This window comes from Thunnus thynnus, chromosome 19 (assembly GCF_963924715.1).
Source record: "Thunnus thynnus chromosome 19, fThuThy2.1, whole genome shotgun sequence".
Classification (NCBI taxonomy): Eukaryota; Metazoa; Chordata; class Actinopteri; order Scombriformes; family Scombridae; genus Thunnus; species Thunnus thynnus.
The window spans coordinates 3,026,488-3,045,370 of NC_089535.1; the positions used below are offsets into that span (position 1 = coordinate 3,026,488).

The 18,883-nt window shown below is 39.7% G+C and overlaps 1 protein-coding gene across 1 annotated transcript; it reads right to left on the reverse strand.

Moving 5' to 3' along the window:
• Positions 1-2,490: 2,490 nt before the first annotated feature.
• npy8ar (neuropeptide Y receptor Y8a) lies at positions 2,491-18,235 on the reverse strand. The gene is made up of 4 exons (XM_067574713.1): positions 16,844-18,235; positions 14,366-14,607; positions 9,208-9,354; positions 2,491-7,395 (listed from the first exon to the last, which is right to left on the reverse strand). Exons 1-4 carry the CDS (start codon positions 17,150-17,152, stop codon positions 6,945-6,947), a joined length of 1,149 nt encoding a protein of 382 aa, XP_067430814.1. The 5' UTR covers positions 17,153-18,235; the 3' UTR covers positions 2,491-6,944.
• Between the last annotated feature and the right edge of the window lie 648 nt (positions 18,236-18,883).

The following is an 18,883-nucleotide window of genomic DNA, read 5'->3' on the forward strand; positions in this document are numbered from 1 at the left end:
AGCAACCACCTTAGCAACCAGGGCTACTGATCAGACGGCTGTTTATGATCATGTGCGATGAGCCCACGTCAGCTCGTCAGCAAGGTAGAAACCTTGCAAAGAAACGTCCAGAGAAGGTTGACGCCCTGACTGACTTGCAGGCAGCATTTCTACATATGTTAACCTTACGTTTTAGGAACTTTGACCATGTTTAACATCCAACAACAGGATATAAATAACAGAAAATAACAAATAGCATAATTTGTAGCCTTTAATAAAGCCCTGGGACAAATTCCTCACTCAGGTTGAAACATTTTGAACTTCCATTGATGCCTTCATCTGTGCTTCTCCAAGCAAATTTGTGTCTAATCGTGTCTTTCCATTGACCTTGTATGTAATTGTGTATGTATATATGTAAAAGTCTAAATGAAAAGTCAGAAAGATACAGGAGTATCTCTGTCTCCTGAAGAAGACTGTGAGCCACAGTTAAAACTCTGGAAAAAGCTAGTAAGCGGTCTTGAGTATGTTTCTAAGGCCAAGAATGAACTTGTGGCAACAAGCTGGCAGTTGATAAGCAGCACCTGTGTTGGATAAAGTTTAACTAGGCTTTTACATCATCTTTGAGGATTTATTTTTTCCTCTGTGTCTCAGATAATACTCTTCTTGTAAATGGCTCATTTATAAATCTATTACCTGGAAAGAAAGCTCTTTCATCCCATCATTACCCTGTAAAACCCGACCAGACACAGCCTTATGTCGAGCCTGGCATCCATCTGCCGTGGTTGCCCTCAGGAGACCTCTGTCACAAGTCTCATACAGCTGTAGAAATGAGCTCTCCCATATGTTTCAGGCATTCAGCCTCACTTTAGAAACCATTAGAGCCCGTAATCGAAGTAGTGTGGCCTCAGCAGTAGTGAAAAGGTACATTTGTGGTCTCTGATGGCTGTTATTGGCAGCTACTAAGTGTACTAAGGTTCAGACAGATAGATATCTACACAGTAGGTAGCAATCTTTCCAAATAAGTCACTTTAGCCAGGTTTCCATCCGAATGTAATGCAACTTTTAACAGAATTTCCAGAAAATCAGCAAAAGAAAATGTGAATTAATGCTCATATCCATCATCATAACTGTTATGTGAATATAAGAAGTTGGTTTGTTGAGATAAACAGCTGACGAATGATGGAAAACATGACGGAAATATGACATTTCTGTTTGTTTCATCTATTGATGTGAGGAAGGTTACAGTCTCATCATCGCTCCACACAGATCTGATGTTTTCAGCTCTTCAGTGACGTTTAAGTCACATGACTCATGGACGTCATCATTTATTCACTCAGTCTATTTACATTTGCTTTTTATCCACACAGTTACTGTTACACCTCAGACAAGGAGGAATATTATTTTGTGATATTCTTCTTTTTTTTTTCAACATTATTTATGCACAAATTGAAAAGGCAAATAAAATCAGATGTGGGTGGAAACATACTTACTATACTGTATTTAACGTAATTCCCAGTCAACTACCCTAAACTTTTAACAACAAATCTGCTTCTTTTTAGAGTTTTTTTATGTCTATGTATAATCACTGTTTGGGAAAATAGGGGAAAATATCATGCATATTTCCAGTTGTATATTTATATTCTGAGGCTTTACTTGAATATCTTTGCATGATTTACAGTTAAAAACTCCTTATTTATCTTTTACTGGTCCTTTATGCAGCCCCTCAGTTCAGCCTCTGTCTGAAACAGGCCGTTTTAGCTCCTGTCTCTTTAAGGCCCGCCTCCTGATGAGCCCACTCTGTTCTGATTGGTCAGCTTCAGGAACTATTTATGTAAACAAACCATAGTAGCAGGATTTCACTTCTTTTTCTCCTTTACTCTGAATGTCAACTTCTCAAATACATCCGTACATGTTGGAGCTGAATCACATCTGAAATATGAGAGTAAACAACACAAACAAACTGTTTATGAACATGTGCGACGAGCCGATGTCACAGCTGAAGCGTTCAGAGCAGGTTGAAGCCCTGACTTTTGATTTGCATCAGCATTTCTGTATACTTTAACTTTAAGTTTTGGAACACCTAAAATTCAATGAAAGTATTGATCATTACTTTTACCAGCAAAGTGTGCAGTATGCAACCATCCATGTGATTTTCAGGCAATTAGATGAAAGAAATCCATATTTCTGATATAAAAACATTTGAAAACAGGTCAAATTTGACCCGAGGACAACAGGAGGGTTAAGACAAAAAAGATTACAGAAGAGTTTATATTTTCAGGCCGTTTGGGTGACTCTGGGTGTCTCCACTTGGACTTTTGATAACTTCGTTGTATCTGTTAAAATTGTTCATCTTCTATTGTTTAAATAGCTAAATCTTTAGCTCAAAAACCAAATCTGGTTAATTTCCATTTATAATTTGTGAAGTTATGAGCCGTTCTTTTAAAAACTTGGTGTTTTTCAGTCCACACTTAAATTTGTGCATTTCCAGATGAAGCCACACACACTGCACACTACATTTTTCACACTTGGTTTAATGACATGGTCACAATGAACTGACAAACTTGACAGAGTATTCAGCGAAGAAGAAAAGCCAAAACTCACTGTTACATCACTCAAAGATACACTCCCTGATTTATGACTCATAATCCAGATTTTCCTTCCAGTTTAAGGGAGAATAAATAAAAAGAAATAAAATTAAAGGCAAAAATGGAAAATTAAATGTAGCAAGTGAATCATTATTCTGCTTCACAACTAAGGATAATCAGGCATAATTAAATGTTAAAAGGAAACTGAAATCACGTTTGGATATCGTTAAATGTTAAATTTTGAAAGTGAAAATAAAAATGGAAAAGGAGGACAGAAAAGCTCAGATATAAATGCTCAAAATGAAAAAGCTCAAATTGACATTTGTAATGGAAACATAAATAAAATAAAAGTGAATTTTAAGATATAACTGTCTTTTTGTTGTTTTTTAAACCTGGGAGGAAATCTATGAAACCAAATCCCTTCTTTTTTTTTTTTTACCTTAAAATTCCATTAATTTATCTATTTATAATTATGAAATTAAGTTTTTTTAAATGGGATTTTAAGGGGATAATTAATGGATTGTAATATATTAGGCCATTATATGCACAGATGAAGGGGGTTTTATGGGGTAAATCCCCCTTAAACATGGGGGGAAAATACCCCTCCCCTTAATTTACAAAAGCTTTGTTCTTTATATTAAGGTGTACATTCAGTGATGTTTTTTCATGATTTTTGTAATGTTATTTTGTATATTTTAAGGGGTTATTCCTTTTAAGAGGCCCTTAGTAACACCTTAAACTGATAATTATAGTAAAAAAAATGGCTATCCTACTAAACACAATGGGTTTGGTATGTTTTCAGGTGTAAGTTAAAGGTTCACAATGCAGGATTTGTCGGTTGGTGTTTGTAAACATAACATTCAAAGTTGGCCCCTCCTCCCCGGCTTGACACCGGAGCAAGTGAGAGAGAGAGAGAGAGAGAGAGAGTGCAGCAAGCGAGCTAGAGAGTAAATGAAGAGAGCGAGCGGCGCCAGCGAGACCAAAGCCTTGAATCAGATAAATAAGATGTTATTTTCTGCTGCAGTTTTTTTATACATTCATGACAGAGACAGAGAGCAGAGCGGAGCAGAGGAGAGGCACTACACTACGAGTCACGACTTCACACCCTGGGCGCTTTTATTTGCTGATGGCTACACACCCACTGCCCAAAGGCTGATGCCCAGAAGCTTCTGAACACAGCAAAATAATAAGAAGATGCAGGCAGACGGCAGAATCTCTTCTCCTCTTCTAGTGGGTCATAAGTGACGATTGAGAGGGATTACTTCTGTATGAGTCTATACATTGTTTTTTAGGAAAATCCTGCATAGTTTACCTTTGAGGAGTAATTAATGGTGTTTTAAGGGATTCTTGTTTCATCCTGTTAATTTGAGGAGATTTGGTGGCATCACTGAGCGCTTTAACAAAAAAAACCCCCCAAAAAACAGGGAATGTATCTTTGCAATTACTCTCGTTAGGTGTTTCCTGTGACTTCATAATTCATAACCTGGTGTTGGATTTGATATCTGCTACAAAACATGCTGATTCCTCAGTATTTTGAAACATTCCTACAAAGTTTTGTCCCATTCAGAGAAAGTATAAGGCTGAGTGGCATCAATAATAACTACATCTCTCATAGACTTCAGTGTGTCTATAACTCAGCTAACGGAAAACAGGAGAAAACCCATTCAAGTTTCTAAATAGTCATCATAGCAAATGCATCACTTGTTTGGTGGTTTATAATGAAAACCTTCATAGTTCATGAGTTATATAATACAATAATGTTAGGCAGCAATTGCCTCATTTACTTCCATTGTATTTAAATCAAGCACCAATAATCTCCACCAGACTTTTGAAATGCTCACTATGGGATGCTTATCAACAGTGTTCACTATCATAATGATATCATTTACACTTGGCAAGTCACATATGAAATACATGTATGTCTGCAAGCTGTTTCCATTTCCAAACATCTGTCAAGTTCTCCCTTTATGACATCGGCAGTATTTTTCTCACTCCTTTCATCTACATCTTCCATATTTTGTTGTCAGTCACTGCTAACAATCGACTGTTCGCTAAACCCTCCGCTTGACAAGACACGTTTGTTGGTGTTTGAATTTCTCCACATGTTGAAGCAGTGTACAGGAGCTGCAGTAAGAGAAACACTCTGTATACAAAGAGTTTGGAGGGTCATCTTTTTTTTTTTAGCCTTTTCAAAACCAAAAACACAAGAGCAAAAAAGTCCAAGACATATCATCAGATAACTATTTTAGTTTGTGGGGTTACAGGTGATGTTCGAAAAAGCCTTGTTCAGGACTGGAACACTCACTGTGGTGGGGCTGGTCCTGTCTGCTAGTATATCAGAGTTTTAAGCTAACGTTAGCAGCTATGTCCTGCTCTTTATTTGGTTTGGGGAAGCTTACACTCCAACAACTACAACCAACATTCAAACATTTCTTCCTGCAGACCCCAGAATGTTCCAGGAAGTGCAGGATCATTTCTCTGGTTTTGTCACATTTGCTTTAGCATCATAATTAAAATCCAGTCATTATGTTTCTTTTTAAAGAATATATTTCTTCTTGTGAACAAATCTTGCATTTAGAGCCAAACCAACAATGAACTGATCTACTAACAAGTATTGTGTGTGTATCCATCTCCGTTGTTGTCCAAAAACTATTAAAAACACATCAATGAGCCACATTTATCAAGAAGAGTTTGGTCCTGTTAGTTTGTTTAGAAATGGCTCCAAAGACTAATAACAGTGATCACGTTTTCAGTCTCCGGAGAGTAGTTCTGTGTCAGGAAGAGGCCAATGAGCATGTGCAAGGATGCAGTTCTGTTTACAATACAGTAATACAAATTACAGCAAAACAATTGCCATTTTTTCACGCTCACTTGATCAAACTCTGAACCAGACATTGTAAATTTCTCAAAGAAGTTTAGTACAAATTCAAGACTTCGTGATACGTAGTGGCGTCCTCACGCATGCATGGTGGCCTCTTCCTTACATGGAAATACTTCCTGGAGAGTAGAAAAATTGATCGCTGTTATTAGGATACACATATAAATACACTTTCTGTATTCCCATTTCAAAATTTTAGTTAGTTGATCCTTGGTATTACTTAACATAGAAACACGGGACTCTCCTAGATACGAACAATCACAGAGTTTACATATTTAAGTTATGAATTCAGTTTTGATGATTTCGCTTCCAGACTTCGATTATAGTTTCTGACAAATCAAGTTTTTTCGGTCACTTTGGATACTCATAACTCTTGGCTGCCGTTGCTATGGAGAAGAAGCCGGTCAGAGGCACGAATGAAAGCGGTAAAAAATTCAAATGTTTCGTAATTACAGTTGTACAAAAAAACGCAGCCCCACAGTTACTAAATTCACTCAAAGTGACTTAGAAATTATTTACGCTGCAGATTGTAAAATCAATTTTCTCAAAAATTCTTTCCACCCACCGTTAACGGAACACGTGAAAGAATTTTTAGCTCTGTGATTGGACGTTAATTTTTTATTTTTTGCCCTTTTTGTGGTTAACATCTACCACAACGTTTTTATGTACACAGTCTTGTAGCTTCGGCTTTTTTTTTCTTTTTTTTTTACATCAAAGAACCAGATATTTTCTAACATAGTTGTTAATTGTTTGGACTGATGATTCAACCAGGAGAGTTTCATGTTGATCTAAACTGTAGAAGTGAGTCACTAATGTTGTCTATGAGAAAAACGAAATGAGATGTTTCCTTCTGTAACCAGAGCACCTGAAATCTTCCTCATGTCGCAACTCTGAGTGCGTTTACATGCGCACAAGTATCCCGGTTTTGAGTCTTATCCTGGTTTTAATCATATTTAATCATATGGTGTTTACCTGGTTATTCATATCCATGTTTACATGATTCTAACAGTATCCAGGTTTCTAATCATCTGTGTGCAGCTGTATCTTGATTTCACATCACATTTCTGAAACCAGGTTGAGATGTTTACATGCACAAAACATAACCGGGATACTGGTGCACATATAAACGTGTCTATGTAAACTGCAGACGAACCGTGCTAATGTGTAAATCCCGACAGCCGTAGCAACTGTAACCAAGGGGGCGGGGCTTAGCGAACAGTCAACTCTACCAGCTCTTCCGCTGCTCTATGTCCCTCTGCAGAGTCCATTTGCCTCTTGTGTTTGGACTTGAGGATCCATCAGTGAACCTGTCCTGTTCCCGAAGAGTCAGCCTGACTGAAATAAGCTGTTTCATTCTGGCAGGAAAGTTATGGAAATGAAGTGAAGTAATTGACTCGCTCAGAGGTCCCAGACAGTCTGTTACACACTGTTCCAGCTGTCAGACACTCACAAGCTGATTGCCTTCAGCCACTTGTCAGAAAAGAGTTTGCTGCCAGTCATTCCTAGGTGTTAACTGGTATTGTTTTAGCTGGTATCTCTGAGCTGATCTCAGGTTTGGGTGAGGGAACACACACAGATCCCATCCTGTTGAGGGACGTGGCTTTGGTCATGCCCTCGCTGCCCACGGTGGAGAGAGGGAAGCTCTCGTAGCTCTCTGCCGCCCGGTCGCCGCACTGGCAGCGCTGCAGCGTCACCTTCAGCTCCCTCTGGAAGTTGCTGTTGAGAAAGCCGTACACCACGGGGTTAATGCAGGTGGAGGCCATCGCTGTCAGGTGGCAGGCGGAGAAGATGACGTCGTGCTGGCAGTCGGGTAGGGCCTGGTGGTGCCAGTCGAACAAGGTGTTGAAGACGTTCAGCGGCAGCCAGCACAGAGCGAAGGCTATGACGATGGCTAACAGCATGACGTTAATCCTCTGGGCCCCTCGAGTCCTCCTGCTGCGCTCCAGCATGTCCCTGCAGACACACAGCGTGACGCCTATTGTCAGACAATCCACTGTGAAATATCACTCCAACCCTCAGGCACAACTATGGGACAAAGTGATGACAACGTGCCTGAAAAACTGTCTTGATATGATGGCATTGGATTGGTTTCAGAAGTGGGGGAAACATAATAAAGAAAAGCACAAACTCTCTCTCTCTCTATATATATATATACATATATACATATATACTATATACACTCACTGAGCACTTTATCAGGAACACCTGCACAGTCTAATGCAATCAAATACAACAGCTCTGCCATAAATTCTATTTTTACGAAGCTTCTACGTTTTCAGTTTTTGTTGACATTGTCAGAAAGGTGATATTGTATTTTATGTTTATTATTGAGGTCATACTGGGTGGTAACGGTGGCGTACTGGAGTGTATTAAATTGAAAATGTTCCAAATATTCTGTCATACATACGTGAGGGCTGCTGTATTGGATTGCATTAGATTGCACAGGTGTTCCTAATAAAGTGCTCAGTAAGTGTATATATACAGTAAACACAGCAGGGCTGCAACTAATGATTATTTTCATTATTGTTTAATCTGCAGATGATTATCTCATGGATCGATTAATTGCTGCAGCCTGATATAAAGAGTCAAGGTGACATTTTCATTTATCTTTTTTGGATTCGGCCAACAGATGATCAGTTGACTGTCATGAACGACAAAGAAAAGCAATAAATCATCACTAACGAGAAGCTGAAACTAGAAAATGTTTTTGGCATTTTTGCTTAAAAAAACAACTAAAACAATTAAACAATTATCAAAACTTTAGATTAAAATTCTGTTGATCATATAAATGATTAATTGACAAAATGTTGCAGCTTTAATACACAAACACACAAATATATGATAATTAATGATGGACTGATAGATAAGAACACTGTCCTTTGCTGCCTAATCTTTGACTGATGCTAAATCATTTTTTTGAGAATGTTAACTGTTTAATATAATGTAAAAATACAGATTAAATAATAATTATTTTTACCTGAAAAACACGAGCAGTGAAGTACTTTTAGAGTATTGTCTGAAGCTTTTCCTCTCAGGCTGCATTCAGCCCCAGTAACCTTCAACAATAATGTAGGTCAGCCTGTATGAAGCCTGAGAGGCGAAACCGAGGGCAAAAAGGCTCCTAAACACTTGCCACTGCTCGTTGAGTTTCTTCCTTAACGAGCAATAATTGAAAGCGACTCAGATGAGATTATTTATAACATTTATATGAACTTAGATGTTCTTTCATGTGGTTGTACGCTCAGAGGAAATGAAATGATTTACAGAGATTTTAGTGAGAAAATCAACCTGAAACTGTAAAAATTAGCGATTTTGAAAAGTCGACCCCCGTTCCCAGTGAAGTTATGGAGTAAGAGATAAAAATTATAGATTTTACTGCCAGATGGATGAAAAGTTAGACATGATAAAAATAAAAATACTAATGGTAAGTCAACATTTAGTGTTAATATCTCCTAATTTTGACTCAGTAACTCAAAATTCGGTCTTTATATCTCATTATTTTAGCTCAGTATCATAAATTTAATATGAGTATTTCTAGTTTTACAAAGCTGACAGTGACGGCGACTCAGATGTGCTTAACATCAACATTTTTATCAACTCGTATCTGCGCTGTGGTTTGTGGATATTCTCAGACGCTGCTCACAGAGATTTAAATGGGAGGAAATGATTTTCTTGACATAACGACACAAAACAGGCTGTCACACACACACTGGATGGCAAATAGCTTGTGATGTGAATGAAGTGCGCCTTTGACAGCGGAGCGACCTGCGTCGTCTCAGGCGCAGGAAGATCCGCAGGTAGCAGAGGAGCACCAGCAGCAGAGGCAGGCAGTACTGGAAGAGCAGCAGCGAGGTCGTGTAGGCGAGACGATGCTTATCTGACGGCCACAGCTCCATACAGATCAAGTGGTCTCTGAGACGAAACAGACACAAGGTTACTGCACGGGAAAGGAGAGAGCTATTCGCCTATTTGACATACCCAAATGGAAAAGCTTATAATAGATGAACTGGAAGGCTATGATGCATGTATTAGGCTTCATTTGACAAGTGACATCTTCTAGTTTCTGGTAATGTGTTTGTTTAGCATGTAGCTAAAACACAAACAAAACTACATCAGTTCAAATAAGGCTCAAAAAGGTGTTTTTGGTCTTCGTCTATGATGAGTCATACTTGAATAACAATAATTAGGACATGCTTTATGCCAGAACGATGCAGAACACCATAAACCTTCTACATTTTGTCAACCTGTATAATATTCCGGACCTCTAGGCCTAACCTTATGGGAGCTTTTAGTCTGTGGTGTCACTGGTGTCCCTGAACCTCTCCAGTCATCTCCAATTGGACAAATTGGGCCGATTGCTTTGACTCATTACTGCGTGATTTTACCGCTTATAACCGGCTTCAGCGAGTTATGAGGATGTTATGAGGTTAAATACAGAATAAAATGATTAAAAAGCTCCACATCAAGGCATCTCATTACATTCCACGTTTTTGTCAAACATGATTTTGAAGTTATTAACGTTTTGTGTCGGTTTATTTTTTTGTTTTATATATTAATGGCACTAAAATTAGAGGAAAAAAAAGTTTCTATGTGTAAAATCAACCTTTAGTTTGGTGAGTGAGGTCAAAATGAGCTGAAAAGATTGAGAAATGTTAAAATACTTTTTTCATTTTTCACCATCTTACAGCTCATGTTAATGTTTATTAGCAATAATTAATGCTATTAATAGTAACTTAAAGAAATAACCCTCACCCAAAAAAAATCCCAAAACAAAACCACAGGGTTAAGTTTAGTGGATGATTGTAGTGATGGTTTTCCTGTCCACATATATACGTCATCTGAACTGCACCACTGCTCCCAGTTACTACGACCGCTAGACGGCAGCTGTCACTCAAACGTAACTATCGGTCGTTTTTGGGTGACTGACAGTACGACTTTTCTTGGGAGGGCAAGAAAGGCTCTGAAAATAAAAACGACAGACGGACAGACGGATTAAAAATACTCGTTTTGTTCACTTTATTAACTTTTAGCACTCGATTGTCTCTCTCGCACAGAAAAACTAAAGAAATGTAAAAGAACTGCTTGAGTGAGACAATTTTATGTTCTTCTCATGTCAGATCAATCTATGAAGATGTTTTACAAATTACACGTGATTAAAGAGTCGGCATCTTCACCAATTTACCCAAACTGTTAAGTCATGGTTCCCGCAGCACTCGAACGCACCGCGGCGAAACAAACTGCAGAGAGCAGCGAATGTTTTCCGATCAAGGTGCGGCGAAGAGTGAAGTCGTTGTATGATGACTGCATATCGTTTGATGAAGAGGAAACAATGAATTCATTGTTTCTTCAGCCGAGTGCTTCAAAGCTCTGAAGGGATTTACGTTTCAAAGCAGGCGGATAATACGCTAAATGTGTAATTACCATACTCACTCCTGCTCATGTCGGTGTGTTCTCCTGACGAGGGAAATGACTTTGAAGTACTTTTACTGTAGAAAACACACAATGTCCACACTGGAAGCTGCTCACACACCCACACACCAACACACACACACACACACACACACACACACTGCATTTGTTGTTGCTGTCGGCTGTGTTATGAGCCTGCTAATCTTATAATTATGTTCTTGTTTTACTTTTTCTTCATTGAAGCTGTTGCACTTCTTCTTGTTGTTCGGCGTTTCTTGTAGTCTGGCTGCCCTGTTGATGCTGGAGGAATATTAACTTACTTTGTCACTGTGCTCAGTCTGCACTAAATGCCCAAATGGGGAAATGCAAATGAGTGAATTAAACTGTACTGACATCTTCCCTGCACTTCATAATAAACAGAACTTCATAAAAGCTGCAGTCTTTGCTGCAAATATACACCTGAATTATACTGTTGATGGCGGATCATTTCCTTTGTTTAGTAGCCTTTGTCTTTGCGGTTTGAATGCATACACTTGAAATCTGTGAGTGTCTGTTGTTTGGAAAAATACAGAATCATCTAAGAATCTAATAACTGTTAGATCCTGGTCGATGCTGTTGCTGTGTTGGGAGATTTAAATAATTAATGTTAACGATGCCTTTGTCTTAATCCAGAGATTGTAGATGAAACATTAAAGTTCCTGCTGCTCATGAAGACGAACGCAGGTGTTTAATCAACTGAAAAGATGCAATTTCATTGTTGTTGGAAACTCAGTCGAATGAATATCGACGTTTCTGCAAAAACTGTGAGTCCCTGAATGACACTCAGTGATGTGTGAATGATATTCTGGGTGAGACTCAGTCATTAATGCGCCCATTACAGGCTCTGCTTTAATCACATTAAAATGTGTCTTTTGACGCACATATCAATCTTCATTAGATTAGAAAAAAAAAAAAAGTGTAACATCATACATACAGGATGTGGTGTTTTGGAGATGTGTGTGTGTGTGTGTGTGTGTGTGTGTGAGCCTCTTAAAAACAGAAGCCACAAAAACGTCCCCGTGTCTGTGATGAGAGGTGGTCTGAACAGGCGGAACGGCGATGCAGAAAATGTCCCGCGTGGCCTGAAGAAAACTGCAGAAGGACCGATGTGGTGCTGTCGCTTTTTCAAAATGTCAAGTTTGAACAAATTCAAACTAACAAGTTAGTTCGTTTGAATTCATTTGAACACAACCCAGATACTGTACTGACTGTCATAAGCATATATGACCAGCGATGACCGTTCAGTATAGTCTTTATGTTTTCCCTGTGTGGTGTCGTACAGCTGCACTATGTGTGTTGAGATCACACCGTGTCTGTCCAGGTTGTAGAGCTGCCTCACCTGTGTAGTAAACTAGCTGCTGAGTCCTCAGATTTGTCGTCGCAGCCAGATCTTTGTAGGCAATTTTATCATATACAAAGTAGAACCCAAAATACTTCCACGATTCTGTTGTATTGTGATTATCCGATCAGATTAGGTCAAGCTGATCTCTGTTTATAGACTATACAGCAATACAACATCCTCCGTCCATAGATCCTTGATTCAAATAAGCAAAAACTCCCTAAAAAACCTTTTTAACAGGGAGAAATGAGGAAGAACAACAGAGGAGGATCCCAGGACGGTCAGACATGCAGTAGATGTGTGTTCAGAATAGAACAAGAAAGACAAACTATAACATACAGAAATAATATGATCAGGAGGACGCTGAGCAGCTTCCAGCTGCAGGTCATTACAGTTCAAACATTACATTTTACCCCATGTTTCAACTGAAGTTCAAATTTCAAATAAAAAGTGTAAGAAGCCCTCGACTGTGTTTGTGCTACCAGGGCTGGGTATCAGTACTCGATACCTTTAAAGCAGTGGTCCCCAACCCCTGGGCCGCGGACCGGTACCGGTCCGTAGGTCATTTAGTACCGGGCCGCACAGAAACTTACGTTATTTCCGTTTATCTAAGTTTGAACGATATTTTATTTTGAAAAATTGCCGGCTTCTCCCCATTACATCTGTCTATGATTTACTCTTGATGCATGTCAAGACGCTTGTCTCGGTCACGTGATACGTTACCACTAAAAATTAAACCCCCAAGCTAGCAAAATGAGTAAAAAACAAACGTCTTTGGAAAGCTTCTTTGTGAAGGGGAAAAGGTCCAGTGAGGAGACAGAGGAAGAGCCTTCGACTTCCAAGAAAAGGAAAGCTGCATTTAACAGACAATACCAGGAGTCCTACTTAAAATATGGATTTATCGCGACAGGTGATTCCTACAAAATCACGGAGTAGACCGGACATAAGCAACACACTTCGGGTGTCATTGTCTCCCGTTACCACTAGATGGGACGTCTTGTTGCAGAGAAACAAGCTCAGGTCCGTGAAAATATTGTCTGACATTAAACCGGTCTGTGGCGCAAAAAAGGTTGGGTACCTCTGCTTTAAGGTATCAACTGAAATAACCCAGAACCAAGTAGTGTCCAAACCTCTCCAGTCAAACGACACCTGCATTCAGTCCTTTTTGTACCCTGATCTAGAAAAAAATGACTATTTGTGTGGTTTCGTTGATTCAATGCAACATGTGATTGGCTCACTGCTGCAGCAGTTACGACACATACAGTCTGTGGTTATAATACTTAATTGTACAGTTTTGTACAGTTATTTAAATAAATATTTCAATCATTTGAACACTTTCAAAATATATTTGTGTAAAAATCATTTGGATTGAGAGGAGTGGTGGCATTTTACGCAACTAAATGCTTCCATTCACATGTCGGGTATCAAATGAAGAACTCTATTGGTATCGGTATCACTTTAAGGGTACTGGTATTGGTACTGGTATTGTAAAATAGGGCATCAAGGCAATCATCCTGAACTCTTAAAGCCTGCTCACACTACAAAGTTGCACAGCAAAATGAATCTTTGCAAAATATTTGGTTTCAGAATCTTGGTGACGTAGTGACTTCTCCCAGGATTAGCTGGCGAGCTAACGGCTAACACGCTAGCCACCAGGGAACATTCGAGTACAAGTCAGTCACAATATCTGGGCCACTTACTCCCCCTGACATTTTGTTCACAGGACTGAACATTAATTAATTCAATAAAGAGTTCTCCAAGAATCTGTGCTCACTAACTGCTTGTTAGCTCTGTTGCTAACGGGACTATAAGTTCACACAGTTTATTTGAATCACTGACTCCTGTTTCAACTGAGTGTAAACCATGTTTCTGTTGAGGAACAGTTTATACTCCAACAGAGGACTTTAAAGTAGACGGGATGGTGACACACAATTAATAAGCTATATTAGCTTCCTCCATTTTTGCTCTCCATCACCTCAAAGGTCAGCATCGTCTGCTGTTGGTTAGTGGTGTAAATTCACAGGTTTGATTGTGACATTTCCTTTGGAATAAATGCTGCCTTTTCCCTGATGCCGTTACAATGTGCTATATGTAATCAACACATACCTGCCCACACGTATCTATATTTGAGCTCACCTGAACGGGTTGGCAGGCAGGCTGATGTTCTGGAAGGGATCATTAGTGAGGATGTTGAAGGAGAGGAAGGGCAGAGAGATGAAGCAGGCGACCAGCCACGTCAGCCCTACAGCCAGGTAGGAGTGTCCGGCGGCGGGGGACCAGCCGGTGGGATGGAGGATCAGCTGGTGACGCTCCAGAGCGATCAGCACCAGGGAGAAGATAGAGACTGTCACTGACATGCACTGAACAAATGGAGTCACCTGATAGAGACAGACACAAAAAACATAAACAAATCTCAGCCAGATTTAGACGTTTTAACACACTTTAAAAGACAAACTGAAAATAAAATTTGTTTTTTCTAAGAATTCAATATCAACTCATTGATTGTTTTGGCATGCGTACTTAATTGATAAAAACTGTAATTACTAAAGAGAAGAAACTTAATTCATCTTCACAGTTTGTCCTAGTTTGTTGAACTCGATTTTTGATTTGTTCAGAACTATAATTACAGCCTCAGGAGCAGCAGCTCCTTGTTCAACTGAAAAGCTGACACAATTATGACAAATAGTTTCAAACTGTGTCGATGAATCTTTCAACTTGATTGAAAAATTCATGAAAGAAACTGAAGTGAAATAACAGAGAAATGGAGTCTCTGCAGTGGCTGTTTGGGGCGAATAAACAAAAATGTTCAAGCGGTCAACTTTTCACTGTCTGTCTGAACACACATTAAAGAGGACACATATTCTGCACATTTCCAGCTCTATATTTATATTCTGGGGCTCTACTGGAATATCTTTGCATGATTTCCTGTTGAAAACTCCTTATTTATCTTCTACTGGTCCTTTATGCAGCCCCTCAGTTCAGCCTCTGTCTGAAACAGGCCGTTTTAGCTCCTGTCTCTTTAAGGCCCCGCCTCCTGATGAGCCCACTCTGTTCTGATTGGTCAGCTTCAGGAAGCTTCCTCTGGAGGCTATGTAAACAAACTATAGTAGCAGGATCTCACTTCTTTTGCTCCTTCGGCCTCGGACGGCCGTGTATGAGCATTCGTGATGAGCCGACGTCAGCTCGTCAGCAAGGTAGAACAAAACGTCACAAACGAAGCATTCAGCCCTGACTTTTGACTTGCAGGCAGCATTTCTACATACATTCACCTCAAGTTTTGGAACTTTGACCGTGTTTAATATCCAACATCATAACAGGATATAAATGACAGAAAATCACAAAAAGCAATAATAATAATAATAATAATAATAATAATAATAATAATAATAATAATAAAAACCGAACAGCACCATAGATCCTCCCATATGTTGAATATTGTAAAGGGACAGACGCTAATGTGCGACGCTATGTGGACTTTTTGAAAAAGTTGTTGTATCATTGTTCATAGGATACACATTGTGTCCAGTCAGTAGAGCACCACAGACAATACGTCTCCTAGCAACGTAAGCTCTCTGTTGTCAATCAACTGATACCATGGAAACGGATCCTGGCAACGCTCAGAATCTGTTTCCACAGTCCAGAACGTTTATCATCAGTTCAATAGCTGCATGATTGTAGTTTGCACAAAAAGTGAGGACAATTTAATTTTTAGTTCAACTTAAAGCATTAAATAAACATATTACTGTGTGTGTGTGTGTGTGTGTGTGTGTGTGTGTGTGTGTGGACCTACAGTAAATCTATTGACACAGTTACATTGTAGGGACTCGCCTCCCTTTTGGGGACAAGAAGCAAGTCCACATAATGTAAATCATTTAATTTTATGAAGACTTGGTTTAAAGTTAAAAATGCAGATTCATAATTTTTCAACCTGTTCATACTGGATATTAAAAGATCCTTCAAATGTGCTTTCAATGGAAGTGATGGAGGCCAAAATCCACAGTGTGTCCACACAGTCATTTAAAAGTCTCTGTGAAGCTTCTATTCAGCTTCAGCAGTCTGAGTTAGTCATATCAAGTGGATATCTGACACATTTACAGTCTTTTTAGCATCAAATTCCCTCTTTGTGTTTCCTCGGACAGTGTTTCCCTGTTGAGCTGCAGGTGGAAGTATAGTAACAAAAAGAGGGACTTTGGCACTAAAAAGACTGTAACGTTGAAAGATATCTACTTGATTTAACTCATTTGGACGCTGAAGCTTCATATTAGCTTCAGATAAACTTTTAAATACATTTTTGCACAGAAGGAGGACTGTGGATTTTGTCCTCATCACTTCCATTGTAAGTGCATTAGGAAGGGATCTTCTAATGGTCAGTATGAACAGGAGGAATGATTACAGCAAGAAAAACATGTTTCAATGTTCTTTCAGGCTCCCGACTGTTGTTTTAAGACACACTTGGAAAAAATGTGAGCCTGTGCTTTCAGGTAGGGACAGGGTCAGGGTAAGTCTCCAGAAAATGAATATAAGTCAATGTAATGTCCTCTGAAGTGATGTAAACGTGTGTGTGTGTGTGTGTGTGTGTGTGTGTGTGTGTGTGTGTGTGTGTTGTTTACAGACCTTACACAGGGCCTCTCCCAGCACCCAGCGGTCCATCAGCGTGTATATGACGGTGACGGGCAGACACACCACACACATGAGGATGTCAGAGCACGACAGGTTGGCGATCAGGATGTTGGTGACATTACGCAACTCCTGTTGCCGGGCGATGATGAACACCAGGCCTGCATTGCCTAGCAACCCGATGGCTATGACAGCACTGTAAGCCACAATCAAGAAAGTCGCCCCGCCAACCGAAGGCGGACACTGAGGGGTTTCTGCCCAATCGGAGGCCTCCCAGGCGCCGAGGAGGCTGCTGTCGTTGGACATGGCAGAGGGAGGAGAGGGGAGGGGTGATGTGAGGAGAGACTGTGTGTCACGGGTCAGGCTGAAGGGGGACCAAAGCCCGGAGGCTGCTGTTAAACTTCTCCCCCCGAAAAAACAAACGTGTACGACCGGATCAAAGTAGAGATGACAGGATGAGGAGAGGCAGGAAACAGTGATGGACTGCACAGTGAGTTGCAGGAGATGAGGGCGTGTGTCTGAGTGATTCAGATATAGATGCTGTTCTCTTTTTCATTCACTGCCGGCATCCCCCGGTGGATCAGCTCAGCATCGATGTTTCCCCCTGCGAAGGACAGAAAACAAAACAAAGCAGAGACAAAAAAAAATGAAAGACAGACAGGGAGGCGAAGGGCTCTCCACGGACGACGAGACGCAGTTAGAGGTGAAGATGAAAGAGAAAGTGAAGTGAGGCTGTGTAGAGGAGCAACTTTAAAAAGGGAATTCTGAATACAGAAGAAAAGAAAAAAGGAGTTTTAATGTCCCTTTCTTCTGTGTTTTCTGTCAGACTGTCTCCACAACACTCATTAACATACAGCGTCGCTGGTTTGATGGCACATTATACAGCTCAGTTCAGCGGGGTCAGACTCGTACCAACAGATTAGTTCTGAAGTGGCTCGTACAAGAGCTTCAATGGAATCTGTGACATTCATCATCATTTTTTTCACGTATTTCTTTTCAATAGAAAATCTAAAACGATCCCTCGGAGACCACCTACTTCAAAGCCACTGAGCGTTCACACCGTCTGGCAGACAGAAGAGCTGAAACCCTCAAAGTCCAACTGAAGATAAATTGCATTTTTCGTCTACTACAGTATACATGTGTTTTTATTTTTAGAGAAAAAAACAACCTGAAGGTGAGATTTACCTGGTGAATGTCTCCTTTAGCTCTGCTCTCTACTAGGGGTGTACCCGAATACAAATATATTACTCGGCAAAGCACAAATAGCGGGTTTTATACGAATATTTGTTTCATACAAATATTTTAAAAATTATTTGTTGGGGGTGTTCCCCAGAGATAAAGCTGAGCTAGTCCCAATGGACTCTCCATAACTTGTTGTTCCCCTTCTCCTTTCCACAAAGTTAGGTTGTAAGGCAATAAATGAAAAGTACAAAGCAAGAATCACCTCTGAAGTTTTTCTACATGTTACACGCTGTGCTGTCTCTGTGTTATGGGTGTATAAATAGGTAGAGGTCTGTCTGCAATGAGGCGATGAGTAAAGTTTTAGCTCAGTAATCAGCGCAGTCGTCTATGATCTGGGAGACTCCAGTTTAAGACCCGATGTGTTGACCTCCTTCATAAGGTAGTTTATTCATGTAACACTTATTGTAACACTTTTTCTAAAATTAAAAGTGTCATAAAAACAAAAACAGGATTTTTAAGCCTCTTTCCACTTTTATTCAAATACAAATACAAATACTGGGATCTCTGCACATCTCTGCTCTCTACCAACTCCTGAGGGAAATATCTGTCTCTTTAGCTCCTAAATGCTCCACTATGTTCACCAGCTAGTCTACAGCTTCAGATCAACTTTTAAAATACATTTTTTTGCATTTACATTTATGAAAAGATCTTCTAATGATCGGTATGAAGAGGAGGAATGACTACAGCAAGAAAAAAAACAGGTTTCAATGTTCATTCATGCTCACACATTTGAAAAACTGTGAACTCGTCCTTTAACGGCAGGAACAGACAATATGTACATAATAATATTATGAT

Bases quoted from the DNA above. Each gene is read 5' to 3' on its own strand.
- npy8ar (XM_067574713.1), bottom strand. From the start codon at position 17,152: ATGTCCAACGACAGCAGCCTCCTCGGCGCCTGGGAGGCCTCCGATTGG. The intron at 9,355-14,365 runs GTGAGCTCAAAT...GTTTCGTCTCAG, and splicing joins CTGCCTGCCAACCCGTTCAG to AGACCACTTGATCTGTATGG. The intron at 7,396-9,207 runs GTCGCTCCGCTG...GTGTGTCTGCAG, and splicing joins CTGCGCCTGAGACGACGCAG to GGACATGCTGGAGCGCAGCA.